This window comes from Peromyscus leucopus, chromosome 5, assembly GCF_004664715.2.
Source record: "Peromyscus leucopus breed LL Stock chromosome 5, UCI_PerLeu_2.1, whole genome shotgun sequence".
NCBI classification, from domain to species: domain Eukaryota; kingdom Metazoa; phylum Chordata; class Mammalia; order Rodentia; family Cricetidae; genus Peromyscus; species Peromyscus leucopus.
The window spans coordinates 107,803,157-107,822,492 of NC_051067.1; the positions used below are offsets into that span (position 1 = coordinate 107,803,157).

General features: G+C 45.0%; 2 protein-coding genes across 4 annotated transcripts in view; one reads left to right on the top strand and one right to left on the bottom strand.

The window, feature by feature from the left end:
• Positions 1–1,760: 1,760 nt before the first annotated feature.
• On the bottom strand, positions 1,761–3,654 carry Ddx28 (DEAD-box helicase 28). Its single transcript, XM_028854303.2, has one exon. The coding sequence runs from the start codon at positions 3,623–3,625 to the stop codon at positions 1,976–1,978; it is 1,650 nt and encodes a 549-aa protein (XP_028710136.1). The 5' UTR covers positions 3,626–3,654; the 3' UTR covers positions 1,761–1,975.
• A 13-nt stretch (positions 3,655–3,667) lies between these two features.
• Dus2 (dihydrouridine synthase 2) overlaps positions 3,668–19,336 on the top strand; it is a 39,061-nt gene continuing 23,392 nt past the window's right edge. Inside the window, exons 1-3 of one of the 3 annotated variants that reach the window (XM_028854307.2) lie at positions 3,668–3,754; positions 7,247–7,388; positions 13,899–13,944. Coding sequence is in view for 1 of the 3 variants with exons in the window: in XM_028854305.2 (XP_028710138.1) it covers positions 7,263–7,388; positions 13,899–13,944 (172 nt within the window). In the remaining 2 variants the exon portion in view is untranslated. Of the gene's footprint in view, positions 3,755–7,246; positions 7,389–13,898; positions 13,945–19,336 lie in introns of those variants that run through there. The other 2 variants (XM_028854305.2, XM_037206235.1) reach the window with 2 other exon arrangements.

Sequence of the window (19,336 nt, forward strand, 5' to 3'; positions counted from 1 at the left end):
AGGCTCCAAAGCTACACAGATAAACCCTGTCTCAAAAAAAAAACCCCAAGAAATCTTAAAACAAAACAAAAAAAATCTACAGGCATATCCAAGGTCATGCAAATACTGTATTTGTCTTTAGACAAATTCCTTTTCACATTTACTTTTTGTTTATATGTCTCTGTATGTGCCCATTTGCCACAGATTAGTGTTAAGGTCAGAGGACAACTTGAGGTAGTTATCTCCTTCCACCATGTGGGTTCTTAGACTTGATGCCAGGTGCCATAATCATTTAATTAGTTCATTGGCCCAGTTTCGGGACTTTTTTTTTTTTTTTTCCGGCAACACTATGGCTTCATATTATTCATTCTTGGATTCCAGATTTATAGCTTACAGAAGCATGATGCCAAGCTCATCATATTTCTAAGTGTTGGGGGTCATTATATTTATAGTTGTCACCCTCTGGGAGGTTAAGGTGCTGCAAGGGAAAACAGTCGCCAGGGATCTACATAGTGAGATTGGCAGACTATATCTGTAGAAAACAGACTCGTGACACAGTGACATGATACAAATGGACAATCTTTTCACTTCCCTTTTCAAACCCAACAAACAACAGTGTTTGAGATGCAGCTTAGCTCAGTGGTAGAACACTTGACCAACAAGCTCCAGGTCCTGGGTTAAACTGCCTGTAGGGCAAACAACCTTGACAAGAAAAAACAACACAAAAAACCCAAACAGTGCTTGGCTAGAGGGCTCAGTAGGTAAGAGTGCATACTTGCAGAGGATCAGAGTTTGGTTTCCAGAACCTTCATGGGAACATTCATGATTGAACATAACTCCAGCTCTAGGGATCTCACTCACGCTAACCTCTGGAAGTGCCTGCTTCATGTGCCCATACCTACACACAGACACACAGAAATCATTCAAGATTAAGTAAACCTTAACAAAACAAAATGAAAACAAAGCAACCCAATCCAAGCCAACAAAATCCTACATATGATGGAGTGTGAATCCTCAAGATCTACCGAGTTCTGTTCGGATGGTGGTTACTGTTAGGCAAGGCCACACCAAACCATTATTGGTGTAGAGGCACAAGTTTGCAGTCCTGGCATTGGATCAGCCAGGTTAAGAACATTAGTGGTCCAGGTGTGGTGGCACATGCCTTTAGTTCTAGTGCTCAGGAGGCAGCAACATGCAGATCTTTGTGAGTTGGAGGCCAGCCTGGTCTGTGCAGTAAGTTCCAGGACAGCCAGGCCTATATAAAGAGACTGGTTTTCTGTTTGTTTGTGTTTGCTTTTGGTTGTTCTTTGGAGACAAAATTTCCTTGTATAGCCCTGGCTGTCCTGGAACTTGCTCTCTAGATCAGGCTAGCCTCAAACTCAGAGATCCTTTTCCATCTGCCTTCCGAGTGCTGGGACTAAAAGCATGTGCCACCACACCCAGGTAAGAGACCTTGTCTTAGAAAACCATTGGGGAAAAAAAGGGAAGAAGAAAAGGATCACTAGAGACCAACTTGAGCTAATTACACAGTGAGTTCAAGTCAATTTTGGGCTACATAATGCCAACCTGTTTCAAAATACACAAATCATTTCTTGTCAGAAATCATGACATGCGGTCCATTGAGATAGCTAGGTGGATAAAGACACTTGCCAAGCAAGTCTGGTGATCTTGGTTAGATCCCTGAACAAACAGAAAGGCGGAAAGAGTGAACTGATTACACACAGTTGTCTTCTGACCTCCACACACACACACAATTAGAAGAAAAAAATCATGGTATTATATAAAGTCAAAATCCACTTTATTATTATTATTTTTTTATATGTTAGTCTCCAATTCTGGCCATGAGCTTATTTTTCAAATCTCCTAACAGTTCATCATGTTTTCTGAGAGGCAAAGGGTTGTGTGGTGATCCAATGTCACCCACTGACAAGTGTGTTCAACCCTCCTGGGTCCCCAGGAAGATCCCTGATCTAGCATGATTCAAGCTAGCCCAAAATTAGGCTTGTTGAGGCAAAGGGTCTTTCACTGAGGATGCTAGTCCTGGAAGGCTTCTCCTTCGACGGGCTGCCAGCTCAATTTTCTGAACCAGGCTCACATCCCAGGGATGGGTCACAAAACTGATGATAGTCCCTGGCATTTCACTGCCCACACGACCCACCCTTCCTGCTCTGTGGATGTAATCCTGCAGAGTAGGGGGAAAATCATAATTGACAACCAGTCCCACGTGAATGCTGTCTAGACCTCGAGAGGCTATGTCTGTGCAGACAAGGATGTCTTGGGAGCCCTTTTGGAAACTCTGGAAGATACCTGCCCTCATTGAGGCTGGCATTTGCCCTTGCAGCCTTAGATGCTGGATTTTGTGGTCATCGAGAATATATCCCAGCCAGTTCACAGTGCTGGAGCTGTTGCAGAACACCAGGACAGTTCCGGAGGGTTTCGCCTTATTCGCTTTGTCATGCTGTTTGAGGATCTGGACCAGTTCTGTTACCTTCTCTGCTCCCTTTAGTCTCATGAATGTCTGTTTGACATGGGGCATGATGCAGTGGAGCTTGGAGCTGGTGATGGTGGTTAGACAGTCTGGGCTGGCGACTTTACTCAGCAGCTGGTTTACGCCTTCTGGAAACGTGGCTCCCACCATCACTAACTGAGCTTTGGGATTAAAGGGGTCTTCTAACTCAGCTGGACTTTCTGCTATAACACTGTTTCCCAAGATGTAGTCCACAAGTTCCAGGAAGCTTTCATCTAGCAATGTGTCTGCTTCATCTAACACTATGAAGGAAAGATGCTGTAAGCTGATCAGTTGACTTTTCAGGGCCTTCCACAGAGCCCCTGGGGTGGCCACAAGTACATCCGCTGACGACAGTTTACTCAGCTGCAGTTTGAGCTTACCCATGCCGAGGCCTCCTCCAAGCTCTATCACCTGCAGGCCCAAGTACCTACCCAATGACTGGGCCACAGCCTGCACCTGTTGGGCTAATTCTCTGGAAGGTACCAGAACCAAGCCCCGGGGAGCCGCGGAACTGCGGGAGTCCAGGTCTGGCCTGCTCAGGAGACGTTGAAATAGGGGCAGTAGGTAGCTGAGAGTCTTGCCACTACCGGTTTCGGCAGCGCAAAGAATGTGGCGTCCGCGAAGCAGCGGGGGGATGGTTTTCGACTGCACCGAGGTTGGCCGAACGACTTCGGGTGCAGCCTCCTGAAGCGCGAGCAGCACTCGGGACTCCAGACCCAGGTCCACGAAACTGCCACGGGACGAGAGGTTCGCCAGGGCGGGCGCCTCTTGCTGCACTCGCTCTATGGAAAAATGATCCTGACGCGATCGCCGATGCTTCCAGCCACGCGAAGCCAGGGGCGCGCACTCCCAACGCCCCAGCGTGAGGCGCGCGGGCTGGTTCAACTCCGGCCGCCGCGCCGAGACCAGCAGGGGGCCAGGTCGCACGAGCACCGGTCGTGGGCAACTCCCACGATCGCTCTGTCGCTGTTGCTGCCGTCGCTGCAGAGCCCGCGGGATGCGCACCACGGGCAAGGGCTCGTCGGAACCGCGCACCGCTATGTTCCGTTGCGGCTCCAGAAGCGACCGAACGGCTGGTGACAACAGCCGCGTTGGCCGGGCTAAAGCCATAGTTCCCTTGATGCCGAAGGGGCGCATGCTAGTGACGTCAAGCACGCGACCGTGGTCCTGAGTACGGTGGCTGGCGCGGCTCAGTGTGGCGTGTGGCGTGAGGCGCTGCAGCACCCTAGGAAGGAGGGAGGATCCTTACAGTTCAGTGGCCGCGAGGTCTGTAGGTTACCGTCGGGCGCGGCGACGTGCAGATTGGGGTCATCTTTGGGGAAGGGTCTTCGGTGGAGACAGGAGTGGGGGTCGGCAATAGGAGGTGGCCGTGGGGCCCTGGCTCAAGGCATCAGGAGTGAGGGTCAATTGGGTGCCTAATTTCTGAGATTCTTATTTGTGGTCATGGTCCCCTGCCAAGCGTCCCATAAAACCCCAAGGGTGCGGAGTGCGGCGATGTTTGCATAGATAGGCGCTCTGCTCAAAGCCTGGGCGATCCAAGTGTAGTAAAGAGTCTGAATGAATGGTGGGCCTGGGGACTGAGGCAAAGGTTGGGAGGCTGGATCTAGGCTCAACCCTGTTCTCTAGTTGAGACTCGGGAGTGCATGCTGGTGGCCTGCAGCTTATTTCGTCTCTGAAGTAGGAGATAAGGTCTCAAACGTTGTCCCTTCCTTTCCAGGCCGGCTTCCCCTCCATCCCTTGTCACCCCCTCCAGCTCTCATACTGGACTCACCACCCTTGATGTCCATTGACTTCTCAGGCAGATTCTGAGTTGCCCGAATAGAAGTAGTAAGAAGGGTCCCGTTACCCTTATGGAGTGATCAAGCTTATCTCACATAGCAGACTACTTGACTTGAATTTAGTGGTTCAACTTATTTTAAAAGGGTTTTTTTTTTTTTTTTTTTTTAAATTTCGTACTTCTTGAACACATCTGGAAAAAAAAATGGGTGTCAGATATTTTATGTAGTGTGATGTGCCTGGAGTGGGAGATAAGGCCAATGTTTGTGGATTGATTACCTGGGAGGTTCCTAACATCTGGAGAAAGTGTTTTAATTTCAATAACTAGAGCTGGCCCTTCATATTTATAGGTGGATATCTGTGGATTTTTCCCACTGTAGAGTGAAAATATTCATGAAAAAAAATGTGTCTGTACTAAACATGTACATACATTTTTCTTTAATGTTACTCCCTAACAATATAGTATAACAACTATTTACATTGTGTTTGTATTGTATTAGTCATCATAAATAATTTACATATGATTTAAAACATATGGGAGAGGTTGGGATATAGCTTAGTGATACCAGGCTTGCCTACTGTCTTTTATGAAGTCCTAATTTCAATCCCCGCCAAGAACAAAAGTATATAGATGGGTATGTAGGAATTTTATATAAGGGGCTTGATTGAACATCGCCAGATTTCAGTACTTTAGAACTCTGAGGTTCTCAGAACCAGTCCCTGATAGCTACCTGTTGATGGCAGTACCATTAAAAAGATCAACATTTAGGTGGGCATGGTGGCACACGCCTTTAATCCCAGCACTTGAGAGGCAGAGGCAGGCTGGTCTCTGACTTGGAGGCCAGCCTGGTCTAAAGAGCATGTTCAGGTCAACCTGGACTATAATAGTGAAACCCCGTCTTTTTTTTTTTTTTTTTTTTTAAAAAGTAGGACTTCTTTAAAAAAAAAAAAAGTAGGACATAGGTTTTTATTTTATTTAATTTTTCTTCTTTATGGCCGTGGGGTGGGAGCTGGAGCCCTGTGCATGCGTACTAAGCAAGGGCCTTACTAGTACCCTCCAGTCCCTGTGTTTGGTTCTCTCCCCACATCCCTCCTTTTCTGTCTTTATGTAGCCCGGCAGCCCCAGCCCTCGCCTTCTCTGTTCCTATTGCCTCCCTCTTCACCGTAGCTCTAGTATGTGACTACTCCCTCCTAACTCACGGAGTCCCTGTCATCGCTGGCTGTTGATGACTGAATGGCCTTTGAACTTACCTCCCTGCAGTCCTGTCTGCTGAAGGCTCTTTCCTGACCCTTCCCCCAGTTTTCTGTTACTACAACAGTCATTGTGGTCCTGTGAAAACAGGAGTGATCGCCTGCTACCTCCCCTCTTAGAGCCCTTTACAAGGTCACCTTTGAAGAGCCAACAAAGTCTTGAGAATGTCCCACCTACTAGATTCCTACTTGGCTGCTCCAAATCTTCGTTTAAATCTTATTATTATTATTTTTAATGACACATACCTCAGCTTCTCTATTTAAAACGGATTCTAATGCTTTCAGTCTTTCTTTGTCTGCTTTTTTTGTTTGTTTGGTTTTGGTTTTTCGAGACAGGGTTTCTCTGTGTAGTTTTGGTTCCTGTCCTGGAACTCACTCTGTAGACCAGGCTGGCCTCGAACTCACAGAGATCCACCTGCCGCTGTCTCCCGAGTGCTGGGATTAAAGGCATGCTCTACCGCTGCCTGGCTCTTTGTCTGCTTTTTAAATTTTTTTTTCCCAGTACACTATATAATGGTTTATTTATTTATATATTTACTAGTTTTTTTGCTAGTACTCCCCTACTGGACTGAACACTCTGCCAGGCAGGAGTCCTGTTAGTCCTGCTAGTCCGTTTTGTTCTCTGAGACTATGACAGTGACTGGCACTTAATGAATAGTTGTTAGATGAACAGCTGAGCATGAACCAGAGATGAGTGTTGGAAGTATGGAGGATGCCTGCCCTGGGTGATAGAAGGGATTTTTTTTACTAAGTTTCTTTTTTTCTTTTCCTTTTCTTTTCCCCCTCTGGTCTTTCGAGACAGGGTTTCTCTGTGTATTTTTGGAGCCTATCCTGGATTTTGCTCTGTAGCCCAGGCTGGCCTTGAACTCACAGAGATCCACCTGCCTCTGCCTCCCAAGTGCTAAGATTAAAGGCATGCGCCACCACCGCCCTGCTCTTTTTTTTTTTTTTAATATATATATAAAGCATTTTTGCCTGCATGTGTACCTTTGCAGTACACGTGTGCTTGGTGCCTGGGAAGGTCCGAAGAGAGTGTCAGAACCCCTGAAACTGGAGTTACTGAAGGTTGTACGCTGCCCTGTAGGTCTGGGGAATCAAACTCAGGTTCTCTGCAAGAGCAGCACATGCTCCTAGCTACTGAGATTTCCCTCTATATATTTTTAATTTAAAAATCATTTTTAGGGGGTTGGAGAGATGGCTCAGAGGTTAAGAGCACTGGCTGCTCTTCCAGAGGTCCTGAGTTCAATTCCCAGCAACCACATGGAGGCTCACAACCATCTATAATGAGATATGGTGCCCTCTTCTGACTTCCAGACATATGTGCAAGCAGAATACTGTATACAAAATAAATTAATTAAAAAAAAAATCATATTTAGCCAGGCGGTGGTGGCACACTCCTTTAATCCCAACATTCGAGAGGCAGAGGCAGGCGGATCTCTGTGAGTTCGAGGCCAGCCTGGTCTACAGAGCAAGATAGAGGACAGGCACCAAAACTACACAGAGAAACCCCGTCTTGAAAAAACCAAAACAAAAAAATTTATTTTTAATTGTGTGTGTGTGTGTGGTGGGCATGACCTAGGTCAGAGGACTTTCAGGAATCAGTTCTCTCCTTCCACTATGGGTTCCAGGGATCAAACTCAGGTAGTCGGTCTTCCAGCAAGTGCTGTTACCCACTGAACCATTTCGCCAGCCCACCGCTGTATTTCTAACCTACGTTTTCCCGTTCTTCAGGCCCAGCAGAGGAGGAATGATTGTGAACAGCCTCTCCCTGTGCTACCACAATAAACTCATCTTAGCCCCCATGGTTCGGGTGGGGACTCTACCAATGCGGCTCCTAGCCCTGGATTATGGAGCAGACATTGTTTACTGTGAGGTAAGGCATTCTGGCTTTCTGGGAGTCTTAGGGGAGGGGGAACAGCTTTCATCTTTGGGTATGGCAGTATTTGGGAGAAGGGGAGGCAGAATGGGACTTCCACTCATGGTCTCCCTAAAATCAGGAGAGATCAACACACATGACACTGATGAGTTCTGCTGGTCCAGAGGCTCTCAGCAACTTAGGTGGCAGACAGCTGTGGGTCAGATGGGTAGATGGGCATCCTGTCATGTCACACTGCCCAGGTCCCCATTCAGTACACCAGCAAACTGACATTTGGAAGAAGAGAAAGAGGACCAGATTCAGGGTAAGGAAGTTGGATGAGGTTGGCGTAGGTGACTATAGGATTTTTTGGTGATAAGTCAGTAAATATATCCACTAGTGCTCCAGAGATTACTAGGGCTTCAGACCCAGGTTCAGAAAGATCTGATAGGAAGATGGAATTACAAGAGTAAGCTGATACTGGGTAGTGAGGGAGTGTTCTCAGTTGAACACTTATCAGAATTTTCTGGAGGGCTATCAGAACATGACTGTCAAAATGTGTGGTAGAAGAGACTTCACACCTCGTATCAACCAAGAGGCAGAGAAAATGAACCAGGCATTCATACCCCTTAGACATACTTCCTTCAGTTAGGCCACATCTCTGCAAGTTTCTATCATCTCCCAATAATATCATTAGATTAACTTACTGATAATGTCAAAAGCCCACTTCTGGAAATGTTGCATTAGGGACCAATCTTTTAACAAATAAGTTTTTTTTCTTTCTTTTTTTTTTTTTGAGTTAGCATCTTACTATGTCGTCCAGCCTAGCCCCACAGTCTATTCTGTTGAACTTCAGTTTCCCAAGTGCTGAGAGGTAACATGCATAGATCTAGCTACATAAGACCCATCTCAAAACAAATACAAAACCCAAACCAAAAAAAAACCTCTAAGCAATCAACCAGATAGCTGATCAGCCAGATAAATAAATGAACTTTGTGAAGAAAACCAGAAGGTATCTGATAAGAGAAGGAGGCCACTGGGAACAGCTGTAGAACATTAGAGGACTCAGGGCTTGAGGAGTGAACAGCAAGCCAGGAAACAGAAACCGGACTTGTGACCACTCTGTCAGGTATTTAAGGTTAAGGGTAGGGTTAGGATAGGCAGGTATAGGTAGCTTGAGGTTTAAAAGAAGTAGGGTGACGAAAGTGACTTGTAAATGACTTGCATGTTTATAGAATAAGAAGAAGGAAGGCATTCGGTACAAGGTGGGTCAGGCAAGGTCAGGATTTTGGTTTTGATGCTGGAGATGGAATCTAGGACTTTGCGGGTCTTAGACAAGTATTCTACCATGAATCACACCCTAGTTTAAAATCTTCTTTTAACAAAATGCTTGTGTGGGGAGGAGCTAGAGTTGCATTTGAAGGTCAAAGGACAATTCTGGGGGGTGGTTCTCTAAGTCCCCCTTGGGTTCTGCAGACGGAACTTAGGTCATCACGTTTGTGCAGGGGGGGGTCTTTTACTTGCTGAGCCACCTTCCTGGCTCCAGGGTGTTTTTTTTTTTTTGGACAGAATCTTACCTTTGTAAACCAGGCTGTCCACAGTCTCCAGAGTGCTGGGACTATAGGTATGTGCCACCATATCCAGCTGCCAGCTGTTGTTGACATTTCTAGAGAGATGTGAACAAACATATACTCACCCCAGATAGGGTAACAGTAACAGAGCATAGTACAGATACCACCAAAGTCCAACTTGCTGAGCAAATGAGTTTTATTTTATTTTTTGAGATTATAATGATCCAAATGAGTTTTATTGGAGTTTCTTGAAGAGTTACATACAGGAGCAGAAATGACTCACAGGCACTGTATTACCAAAGCTCACCCCAGCATGGGTGGTGACTCACAAAGGCTGGGAATGTAGAGTGCATTGCACAACTTTCAGGCAGCTAGACAGGTTGGAGAAATGTTTCTTAGAGGCAGCCCAGTTGGTTTGAGCCTCTTCTAGATAGTTCAGCCAGTCTCTGTTCTTCTAGGTGGTTTAGCTAATCTGAGCGAGACAGTAATTTTTAAAAATCCTAACTACTTATATGTGCTTGGTGGGAGGAGCCTGGTATATCTGATCAGTTTCAGTAACTTTCTGAAGCCTTTGAGTTGTCTACTTCCTGAGCCTAAGGTGTTCTCCTTCAGGAAGGAATGTTTCACATCTTATGTCTTTGAGAGACTCCCTCCAGCATAGAAGGCGAAAGGATGGAAGATTTCACCTCTCTTTAGAATATCCAGTGTTAGTCAGGCCTGGTGGCACATGCCTTTAATCCCAGCACTTGGGAGCCAAAGGCAGGCTGAGCTCTGTGAGTTCAAGGCCAGCCTGGTTTACAATGTGAGTTCCAGGACAGGCAGAGCTACACAGAGAAACCCTGTCTGGAAAGAAAAACTAAACAAAACAGTTTATCTAGTGTGGTTAGCTAGCTTTCCTCCAGGAGGAAAGGTTTTATCTTGGAGGAAATTGCTTCACAACACCAGCCTAAGCTTCTTGGCAGAGTGGTAGGACATGCCCCTCTGAGGTGACAGGCACAGAAGGAAGAAGTGATGGAAGGAAGTCAGCCAAGAGGTCCCTTAGGACTTGTAGGGAGGTTAGGAAGCCACTCTCCTGTTGGAAATGAGGAAGGGGGTAATGAAATGATCCGTGTGGTATAGTTATTGACCACCATGCTGATTGATTGAGCCCATTATAGTTTTGAGTCCTTTTACTAATGGCCAGACCAAGAGTGGGCCAGACCCTGTGCCTCTGAAAGGTCTCTTGATGCCCAAGATCAGGTGTAAGGGTTTTTTTTCCAGCACCAGGGTATCTTGGCAGCCAGGAGCCAAGAAATTCCACAAAGTTTCACTGTGCAGCAAACCTCACACAAGAGATGTATTGGGAACAAACACTAGGGAGTGGCTACCTTTGAACGGGAAGAGAGAGAGCAGAGGGCTGGGCAAAGGGGAGGAGGGCTTTTATAAGGCTTTGGAGCATGTGCAATGAGAAGGGTGTTCTTCCTTTGTCTCTGGTCCCACGGATCAGAGGTGTAGCGTTTTCAAAGACAAAACCATGATTATGGGAGGTCATACCTTAGTGAGGGATTTAGAGTGGCCTAGTAACATCTGCTTTCTTTTTTTTTTTTTTTTTTTGTTGTTGTTTGTTTCTTTTTGTTTTGAGACAGAGTTTCTCTGTATAACCCTAGCTGTCCTGGAACTCACTCTGTAGACCAGGCTGATCTCAAACTCACAGAGATCTGCCTGGCTCTGCCTCCCAAGTGCTGGGATTAAAGGTGTGCGCCACCGCCGCCCGGCAACCTGGGACTTTTTCAAGAGCAGCAAGTGCTCTGAACCACTAAGCCATCTATCTCTCTATCCCCATCATAACCATTTTTAGGTATAGTTCAGTAATGTGAAGTATATCTGTGTTATTATGAAACAGACCTCATCTTGCAAAACTGAAATTACATAAGAGCAACTCCCCTCTTACCTTCCTCTCTAGCCTCTGATTACCACTGTTCTGTTTTCTGTTTCTCCAAGGGACTCAGATAAGTGGAACCATACAGTAGTTATCATTGTGTAGCTAGTTTATTTTACCTAGCATAATGTCTTTTTTTTTTTTAAAGTTATTTTAATTTATGTGGATATGTTCATGTAAGCACAGTATTTGTGGAGATCACAGGAGGGTATCAGGTCCCCTGGGACTGGAGTTACAAGCAGTTGTGAGCCACCTGATGTGGGTGCTGGGAACTGAACTCTAGTCCCCGGTAAGAGCAGCAGGTGCTCTTAATGTCGAGCCATCTCTCCAGACTCTAGCATAATGTTTTTAAGATTTATCTAAGTGGTGGCGCACGCCTTTAATCTCAGCACTTGGGAGGCAGAGGCAGGCAGATCTCTGTGAGTTCGAGGCCAGCCTGGTCTACCAAGTGAGTTCCAGGACAGGCTCCAAAGCTACACAGAGAAACCCTGTCTTGAAAAAAAATAACCACCACAACAACAAACCCCAAAACAAACCAAAACCAAAACAACAACCACAAAAAAGATTTATCTAGGCTGTATGTGGTAATACATGTCTTTAATCCTAACCCGGAGGCAAAGGCATATCTGACTGAGTTCCAGGCCAGCCTTGAGCTATGTAGCAAGACCCTGTCTAAAAATCAAAAGAAAACAATATAAAAATAAAACCAAATTTACCTAGCTAATGAGATGGCTCACTGGATAAAGACTCTTGCTGCCAAGCCTGATGACCTGAGTTCAATCCTTTGAACATACATGGTGGAAAGGGAGAAACTACTCTCAAGTTTCCTGTCCTCTATGTGTGTGAATGACATGGCATTCACATGTGCACACACACACACACACACACACACACACACACACACACCCTCCCTTAATTTTTTTTTAAGTTTATTCCAAGCTGACCACAAACTCACTGTGTAGCCAAAGATGACCTTGAACTTCAGATTCTCTTGCTTTGCCTTCTAAGTGCCGGTATTACAAGTGTGCAACCCATTTCTATTTTTATGCAGTTTTGGGGGTGAAACTCAGGGCTTTATGCATGGTAGGCAAGCACTCTACCATCTCCAGCTCGTTTCTGCCTTTCTGTTTTGTTTTGTTTGACACAGGGTGTTACTGTTTAGTCCTGGCCGACCTCGAACTCACAGAGATCTGCCTGCTTCTGTATCCTGGGAATTACAGTCATGAGCCACTGTACCCAACATTCTAGGCAGGTCTTGAACTTATGACTCTCCTGCCTTCACTTTTCCAAATGCTAGGCTTACAGGCAGACACTACCATGCCCTGCTTACTTTTGTTTTTGTTACTTTGGTCGTACTAGGGAACAAATTCAAAGCTACACCACTGAGCTACATTGCCAGCTCTTTGAAAATTTTTTTGAGTGTTAATGTGGTACAATTGGTTAGCTTGTTCAACTGTTTAAAAATTTGTTTTGGGAATGAAGAGATGGCTCAGTGGTCAAGAGCACTCGCTGCTCTTGCAAGAGGATCCTGGTTTGGTTCCCAGCACTGACAAACCATGCCATAGCCATCTGTAACTCCAATTCTAGAGTATCCAATGCCCACTTCTGACCTCTGTAGGCACAAGGCATTCACATGGTGTATATACACATGCAAGCCAAACATTCATACACATAAAATAAAAATAAATATTTTTTTCAAATATATAATTTTATATTTAAGGTATGAGCTCACAAAGTTGACTAGACTGCCCTTAAACATCTAACTTCTGGGGCTGGAGAGATTGGCTCAGAGGTTAAGAGCACTGACTGCTCTTCCAGAGGTCCTGAGTTCAATTCCCAGCAACCACATGGTGGCTCACAACCATCTGCAACGAGATCTGGTGCCCTCTTCTGGCCTGCAGTCATACATGCTGTATACAAAATAAATAATAAATCTTTAAAAACAAAACAAAACAAAACAAAATCTAACTTCTACCTCTGCCCCTCAAGTAGTTGAAATCACAGACATGGGGCATAGAATCATAACCACGTGCCCAAATTTGACTGTGGTTCATTTGTTCAGGACTGGACAGTAGATGTTTGATGATTTGAATGTTGTATTGAAAGAACAGACTCAGAAATACATAGAACATATGTTTACCTACATGTTGGTTTTGTTGAGAGACGCCACATGGATGCCATCAGGACCTTTTGATCATCCCCTTGACACTCCTATGCCTGTAACGGTATCTACCAGGCTGGGGTTGTGGTTTGCTGAGGCTCCTAAGAGGTCAGTATGGGGATGAATAGCTTGGATGGTAGTCTTTTACTTTCTTTTGGATGCCCAGAGTCCATGGCCATGAGCTTCAGACTCGTCTTCCATATCTGCTGAAATAATCACTGAACAAAGCATTACAGTGTTGTAGCCAGCCAAGAATTACCCACCAGTAGACATCTCATTTTCTCCATTTATAATGCTGATTTTGAAGAAATCTCTTTTTCCTTTCTGTCCTGAATCTGCTGGAATATCTTACCCTGGTCGGAGGCTCACCTCTTTGTTTACATACAGTAAGCTGAGTAGATTTTTCTTTCCTGTGTCTGTCTCACATCTTCCTCTTGGGTCTTTTATTCTCTATTTCTCATTTTGTCCTTAGCTGTTCCCTAGCAGCCCTTCACTGTCTGCCCTTTGACTAGTAATTGCAGTGGGAGGTTTCTTTGAAGTGGTGGAGCTTGAGCTGAGACTAGTTTCTAAGAACAGTGTCTCAGTGTCTGTATCCTGGATGATTCTCTTCTTTCTAGCACTCTGAGTGGCTCATCCTTTGTTAGCTCCAAATATCTCCAGGGTCCTGGAGAAAACAGCAGATTCATGGTAGCTCACTCAGGGCCTTGCTTGCCATGCTTAGTTGTAGGAAACAGGACAGTGTGTCCCCAAAGCTGTGGTTTGTTGTCAGTATTGTGGTTATTGGCTAAATAGTGGTCATCATGAATATAATAAAGATCTTCCATCTGTGTGGAGGCCTCGTGTCCAGGATTGATGAATGTCTTCTGATTCCTCTGCAGGAGCTGATTGACCTTAAGATGCTTCAGTGCAAGCGAGTTGTAAATGGTAAGTGTAGCCCTGGCCTCCAGATTCTGTGTGTGCCCAGGTGGCTCAAGCAGAACTGTCACTGCCTTTGCCCAGGATCCTCATAGTTAGTGAAACCTTGTCTGAAAACAAACAAACTTCAGTATTACTGGGCCAGTGGTGGTAATGTATGCCTGTAACCTCATCACTTTGACAGAGGGATTGGGAATCTAAGGCTTGTTTTTGAGACCTTGTCCAAAATAAATTTTAGTATTACAGATCTGTGTAACCTAGAAAACAAAAATGTTCCAGAATCCCATAAATAAAGTGGAAATCACAAAAGGAATAGTGTATGTTTTCCTACACATATAATAAGCATAGTGTTCATATATAAATGTGACTTGTTTGTCTGTCTTTCCCCCAGGGGATTCTGCCTCACATTCTGCTTTGCCACTTCTTTTTCTGCTAGGATGTTTTCTGTGTCAGAAACCATAGGTGACTCTATCAGAATGGGTGTCATCAGCTCTTTAGTGGGATTTTCCAGTATTTTGCTGTTATAATGCCGCATCATAAACACACCAGTTTTGTATGGTCTTAGACTTCTTACCATCCTTGGCTGTCACTTTCCCAACAAGTCATCCCTTTACCTTTTATAACTGCTGTGGGGTATTCACCAGAGAGGACTCCCCAGATATGGGTTTAAGCCAATAGAAAGTCTTTATTAGCTGGCTGTCAACTACACTGGATGGGTGGGATCCCAGTGTAACCCCAAGCCTTTCTCAAAGTTAGCTTTTAAGTACAAAAACCATATTCTAGGTTGACATACTTCAGTTAACAAGAACAAGTAGCCAGAAGCAGAACTACAGAAGCCAGAAAGTGAGGTTAGTACATTTAGAGACTTTCCCAGAACTATGGGCTTTGATGGATTAGGCCTTTGTTTTAGTTTTGGCAGGTGGTGCTGTCCACGTGCTGAGTATTTCAGCCTGAATGACACTTCCTTTTCTTCTCTTTCTTTCTTTTTTGTCTTTGGAGACAGGAGACAGGTTTTCTTTGCATACCCCCAATGTCCTAGAACTAGCTCTGTAGACCAGGCTGACCTCAAACTCAGATATCTGCCTGCCTCTGCCTCCCAAGTGCTGGGATTAAAGGCATGTGCCACCACTGCCTCTGGGCCTGAGTGGCACTTTCATCATGGAGTCAGTTGTGCTAAGATCTGGGCCCTGTTACAATGACCGCCTATATATTCAGTACTGGGATGTTAATAATATATTCCATTTGTGGGTGTGGTTCACATGCTTAACAGACCTCCTGTAGTCTTTTCTTTTTCCAACATAATATTTTTATTGATTCTTTGGGAATTTCACATAATGCACCCCAATCCCACTCACCTCCCAGTCCTCCCAGGTACACCCCCTCACCCTTGTGTATTCCCCCCCCCAAAAAAAAAGAAGAAAGAAAAAATAAAAGCAACAAAAAATTTAAAAAGCCAAGTCCAATATGTATTGCTCATCTATTCATTGAAGCATGGTCAAACTCCCGGTGGCCAGTCCTTTAAAGAAAACTAATCCTTTTCTACCTGTACCCCCTCCAGAAGCCATCGGCTGTGGAGAGCTACACTTCACATGCTTAACTCAATTTTTTCTTTTTTTTTTTTTTTTTTTTTTTTTTTTGGTTTTTCGAGACAGGGTTTCTCTGTAAATAGCTCTGGCTATCCTGGAACTTGATTTGTAGATCAGGAAGCCCTTGAACTCACAGGGATCCACCTGCCTCTGCCTCCCGAGTGCTGGGATCAAAGGTGTGTGCCACCGCTTCTGGCCCTTATCACAATTTAAGAGTTCTCTTCAATGGCTTCTTGTTTAGGCTGTTACTTTTTTTTGGTGGGGAGGGGGTGTTGTCACAGAAGCCTTCTATGTTCCTCTTTCTCAACTGTGAGTCTGCAGTCATCGATACGACTGCGAAAGTAGCCTCTTGCCTTTTATAGTCAGAGGGAGCACAGATCATGGCCTTCCACATGTTTCTGGCAACAGCCCATGCCACTGACATCGGTCAGCACGGTCTCTGGTGGCAGTACAGACCATGGGCACCAACACAGCCCTCTGTCGCAGCATGGGCACAGACATCATCATGGCCCTTGGCAGCAGCACAGGCCAGACATCAACATGGCCTCCAAGGCACAGGCCATAGATACCACTATGGTCCCCACTGGCAGTCCAGTCCATGAACATCAATATGACTTCAGGCGTTGGCACAGACCATAGACATCTGCATGACTTTTGGTGTTAACACTGGCCATAGACATCAACACAACCCCCAGCTGCATCAGGACCACGGACCCCAGCATGGCCCTTGGCAGCAGCACAGACCAAAGACCCCGGCATGGCTCAGAGCCAGGGTGATTGTTTGGCTGGATGGTGTGTTCAGGGATTGAGTCTACAAAACTCCAGACTGATGCACACCACCCTGGCGACCTTACTCGGTGACAATGAGTTCCCTACCCTGGACAGCCTTCTCCCACATCTGTCACTGATGTCGTTGTATCTCTAGTCTGCCTCTTTTCACAACACACTCACTGCTCTGTTCCCCCATCTTTCCCACCTCTGTCCCGCCTCTCCATCTTACATTTGTTTGTCATAGTGATATTGGAAACTGCAGTGTGACACACAGTTTTTTTTGTTTTTTTTTGTTTTTTTTCCCCAAACAGCTTTACATGGAAATATTCATTACAACAAGTCATTCATTGGTCTGGTTCAAGGTTTCCGGTTTCTGACACACCATAAATACTGGAACCTCTCCGAGACTTGTCTCAGATATGCTGTTGCTCAGAGTCAGGGTGATTTTGCAGCTAGGCAGGATGTCAGGGGCAGGTTCTGTGCGAGCTCCAGGCTGCTTGCTGCACACCTCTCAGCCCTCAGTGTTGGCCTGCTGAGCTTAACCTTTGTGCTGTAGATACAGACAGCACCACTGCTCCACGCTCTCCATCTCCCAGCAGGGCAGGTAGCATGGGCTGCAACTGCAGTGGCTCCATGCTGGGGGCCAGCTGGGGGGCCGAGGACCAGCCCTACTCAGTAATAACATCTGGTTCTGCAGCACCAGCTCCTAGGACCAGCCCTACTCAGTAATAACATGTGGTTCTGCAGGATCAGCTCCTAGGACCAGCCCTACTCAGTAATGGCATCTGGTTCTGCAGCACCAGCTCCTCCACAAGCTCCAACAGCTTGTAGACAGGGTAGATGCTGGAGTAGACTGACTCAAAACACTGAATCTGGGCCTGGATGGCAGCCTTCGGCCTGCATGGGTATCTTCCTGGCAGTGCTGGATTCTTAAGATAGTCTTGTGTCATAGGCATATTCAGTCATCTGCCGCATTTTATCTTTTTTATGTAATAGTCTTTGAAAGTTAATAGTACTTACTAAAGAGTAAATGAAAAATTTAAGTAAGAAGAGTAAGTGAAACTCAAGACCCCATGTTTAACAAACAAAACAAAAAAAGAATTAAGAATAGATGAGCCGGCCAAGCGGTGGTGGCGCACGCCTTTAATCCCAGTACTCGGGAGGCAGAGGCAGGCGGATCTCTGTGAGTTCGAGGCCAGCCTGGTCTACAAAGCAAGTTCCAGGAAAGGCGCAAAGCTACACAGAGAAACCCTGTCTCGAAAAACCAGAAAAACAAAAACAAACAAACAAACAAAAAAGAATAGATGAGCCGGTATAGTGGTGCACACTCCTATTCCCAGTTCTTTGGAGGCAGAGGCAGGAGTAGCCTCCTGTGAATTTGAGTTCAGTTGGTCTACATAGCCAGCCCCAGGACAGCTGGGATTATAGGGACCTGTCTCAAAAAAAAAAAAAAGAGTAAATGAGATGAGATATGATCAACTTATTTGTAGTTATGGTCAATGAAGTTGCTTCTGAGAATACTAATTATGTAAGTACTGAGCCATCAGCCCTAAGGAGATAAAAATTAGATATTAGCACCAGATTTAGGATTACACCTCTGTAATCCCAGCTTTGGGAGGTGAAAGCAGAAAGATCAGGAGTTCAAGGCAAGTTTAAGGCCAATGTGGACTATTTGAGACCTTGTATTTAAAAGATTAAACCGTCAAGCAATGGTGGCACATGTCATTAAGCCCAGCACTTCGGAGGCAGAGGCAGACAAATCTGAGTTTGAGGCCAGCCTGGTCTACAGAATGAGTTCCAGGACAGCCGGGGTGCACAGAGAAACCCTGTTTTGAAAAAACAAAACAAACAAACAGAAATCAAACCAAGGGGCTGTAACTCTTGTTCCAGGGGATCTCACACCCTCTTCTGGTCTCGGAGGGCACTGCATGCATATGGTACACAGACATATATGCAGACAAAACACACATACGTATAAAATAAAACAATTATAAAAACAAAATCAAACAACACAAAACTAGACTCCTTTAAGCTTCTGGTCACATTTTCGTCACTTGATTAGTATAACCTTGTTTTACATGTGTTACAATTCAAAGTCATACTGTTTAATACATACCAAGGCATGTGTATGTACACATATACATCACAACTAATAGCAATGGTCTAGAGAGTGAGATCCAGGACAGCCAGGGCTACACACAGAGAAACCCTGTCTCAAAAAACCAAAAAAAAAAAAAAAAAAAAAAAAGGTAGACAAATGAGTTGGTGGTTACTTAAAAGCACTGGCTGTTCTCGCAGAGAACCCAGGTTCAACTTTCAGTGCTATGTGGCAGCTCACAGCCATCTGTAACTCCAGTCCCCGGGGAGCCAATGCAAGGGCAGCAGGCACACAAGTGGTCCACAGACACACATGCAGGCAAGACACCCATACCCATAAAGTAAAAATAAAAATTTTAAATTAAAAAGAAAGAAACAGTGTTAGAAACACTACATAGCTGCTTATCACTATGCTTGGAGTAATTATATTTTATTTATTTTGGTTTTTACAGACAAGGTTTCTCTGTAGCTCTGGCTTTCCTGAAACTCACTCTGTAGACCAGACTGACCTTAAACTCAGAGATCTGCTTGGAGTCATTTTAAACAATGACAGTACCAATATAATAATAATAAAAAAAGCAAGAAACCACTACATATTACTTAAAAATAATTTTTTTTGAGGTGGGGTCTTATGTAGCCTAGTCTGGCATTGAACTCATTGTGTAGGTGAAAATGAGTCTGAACTCCTGATCTCCTGCCTCAGCCTCCCAAGTGGTAGGATTACCGGTGTGCACCATGAATGCTTGGCTCTGAGGGATACTACAGTATGAAAATAAACAAGAAGAATATCCCCTTGTTTGACCTCAGCTGGGAAAGTGACTTGATTTTTTTTTTTTTTTTGCCACATTTTGTCTGCCTGTGAATGATTAGAGATATTGAAAATATTGATTTGCAAGTCATAAATAAATTGTAGTAAATAAGGGAATAAAGAAGGCTGTCTGGGCACT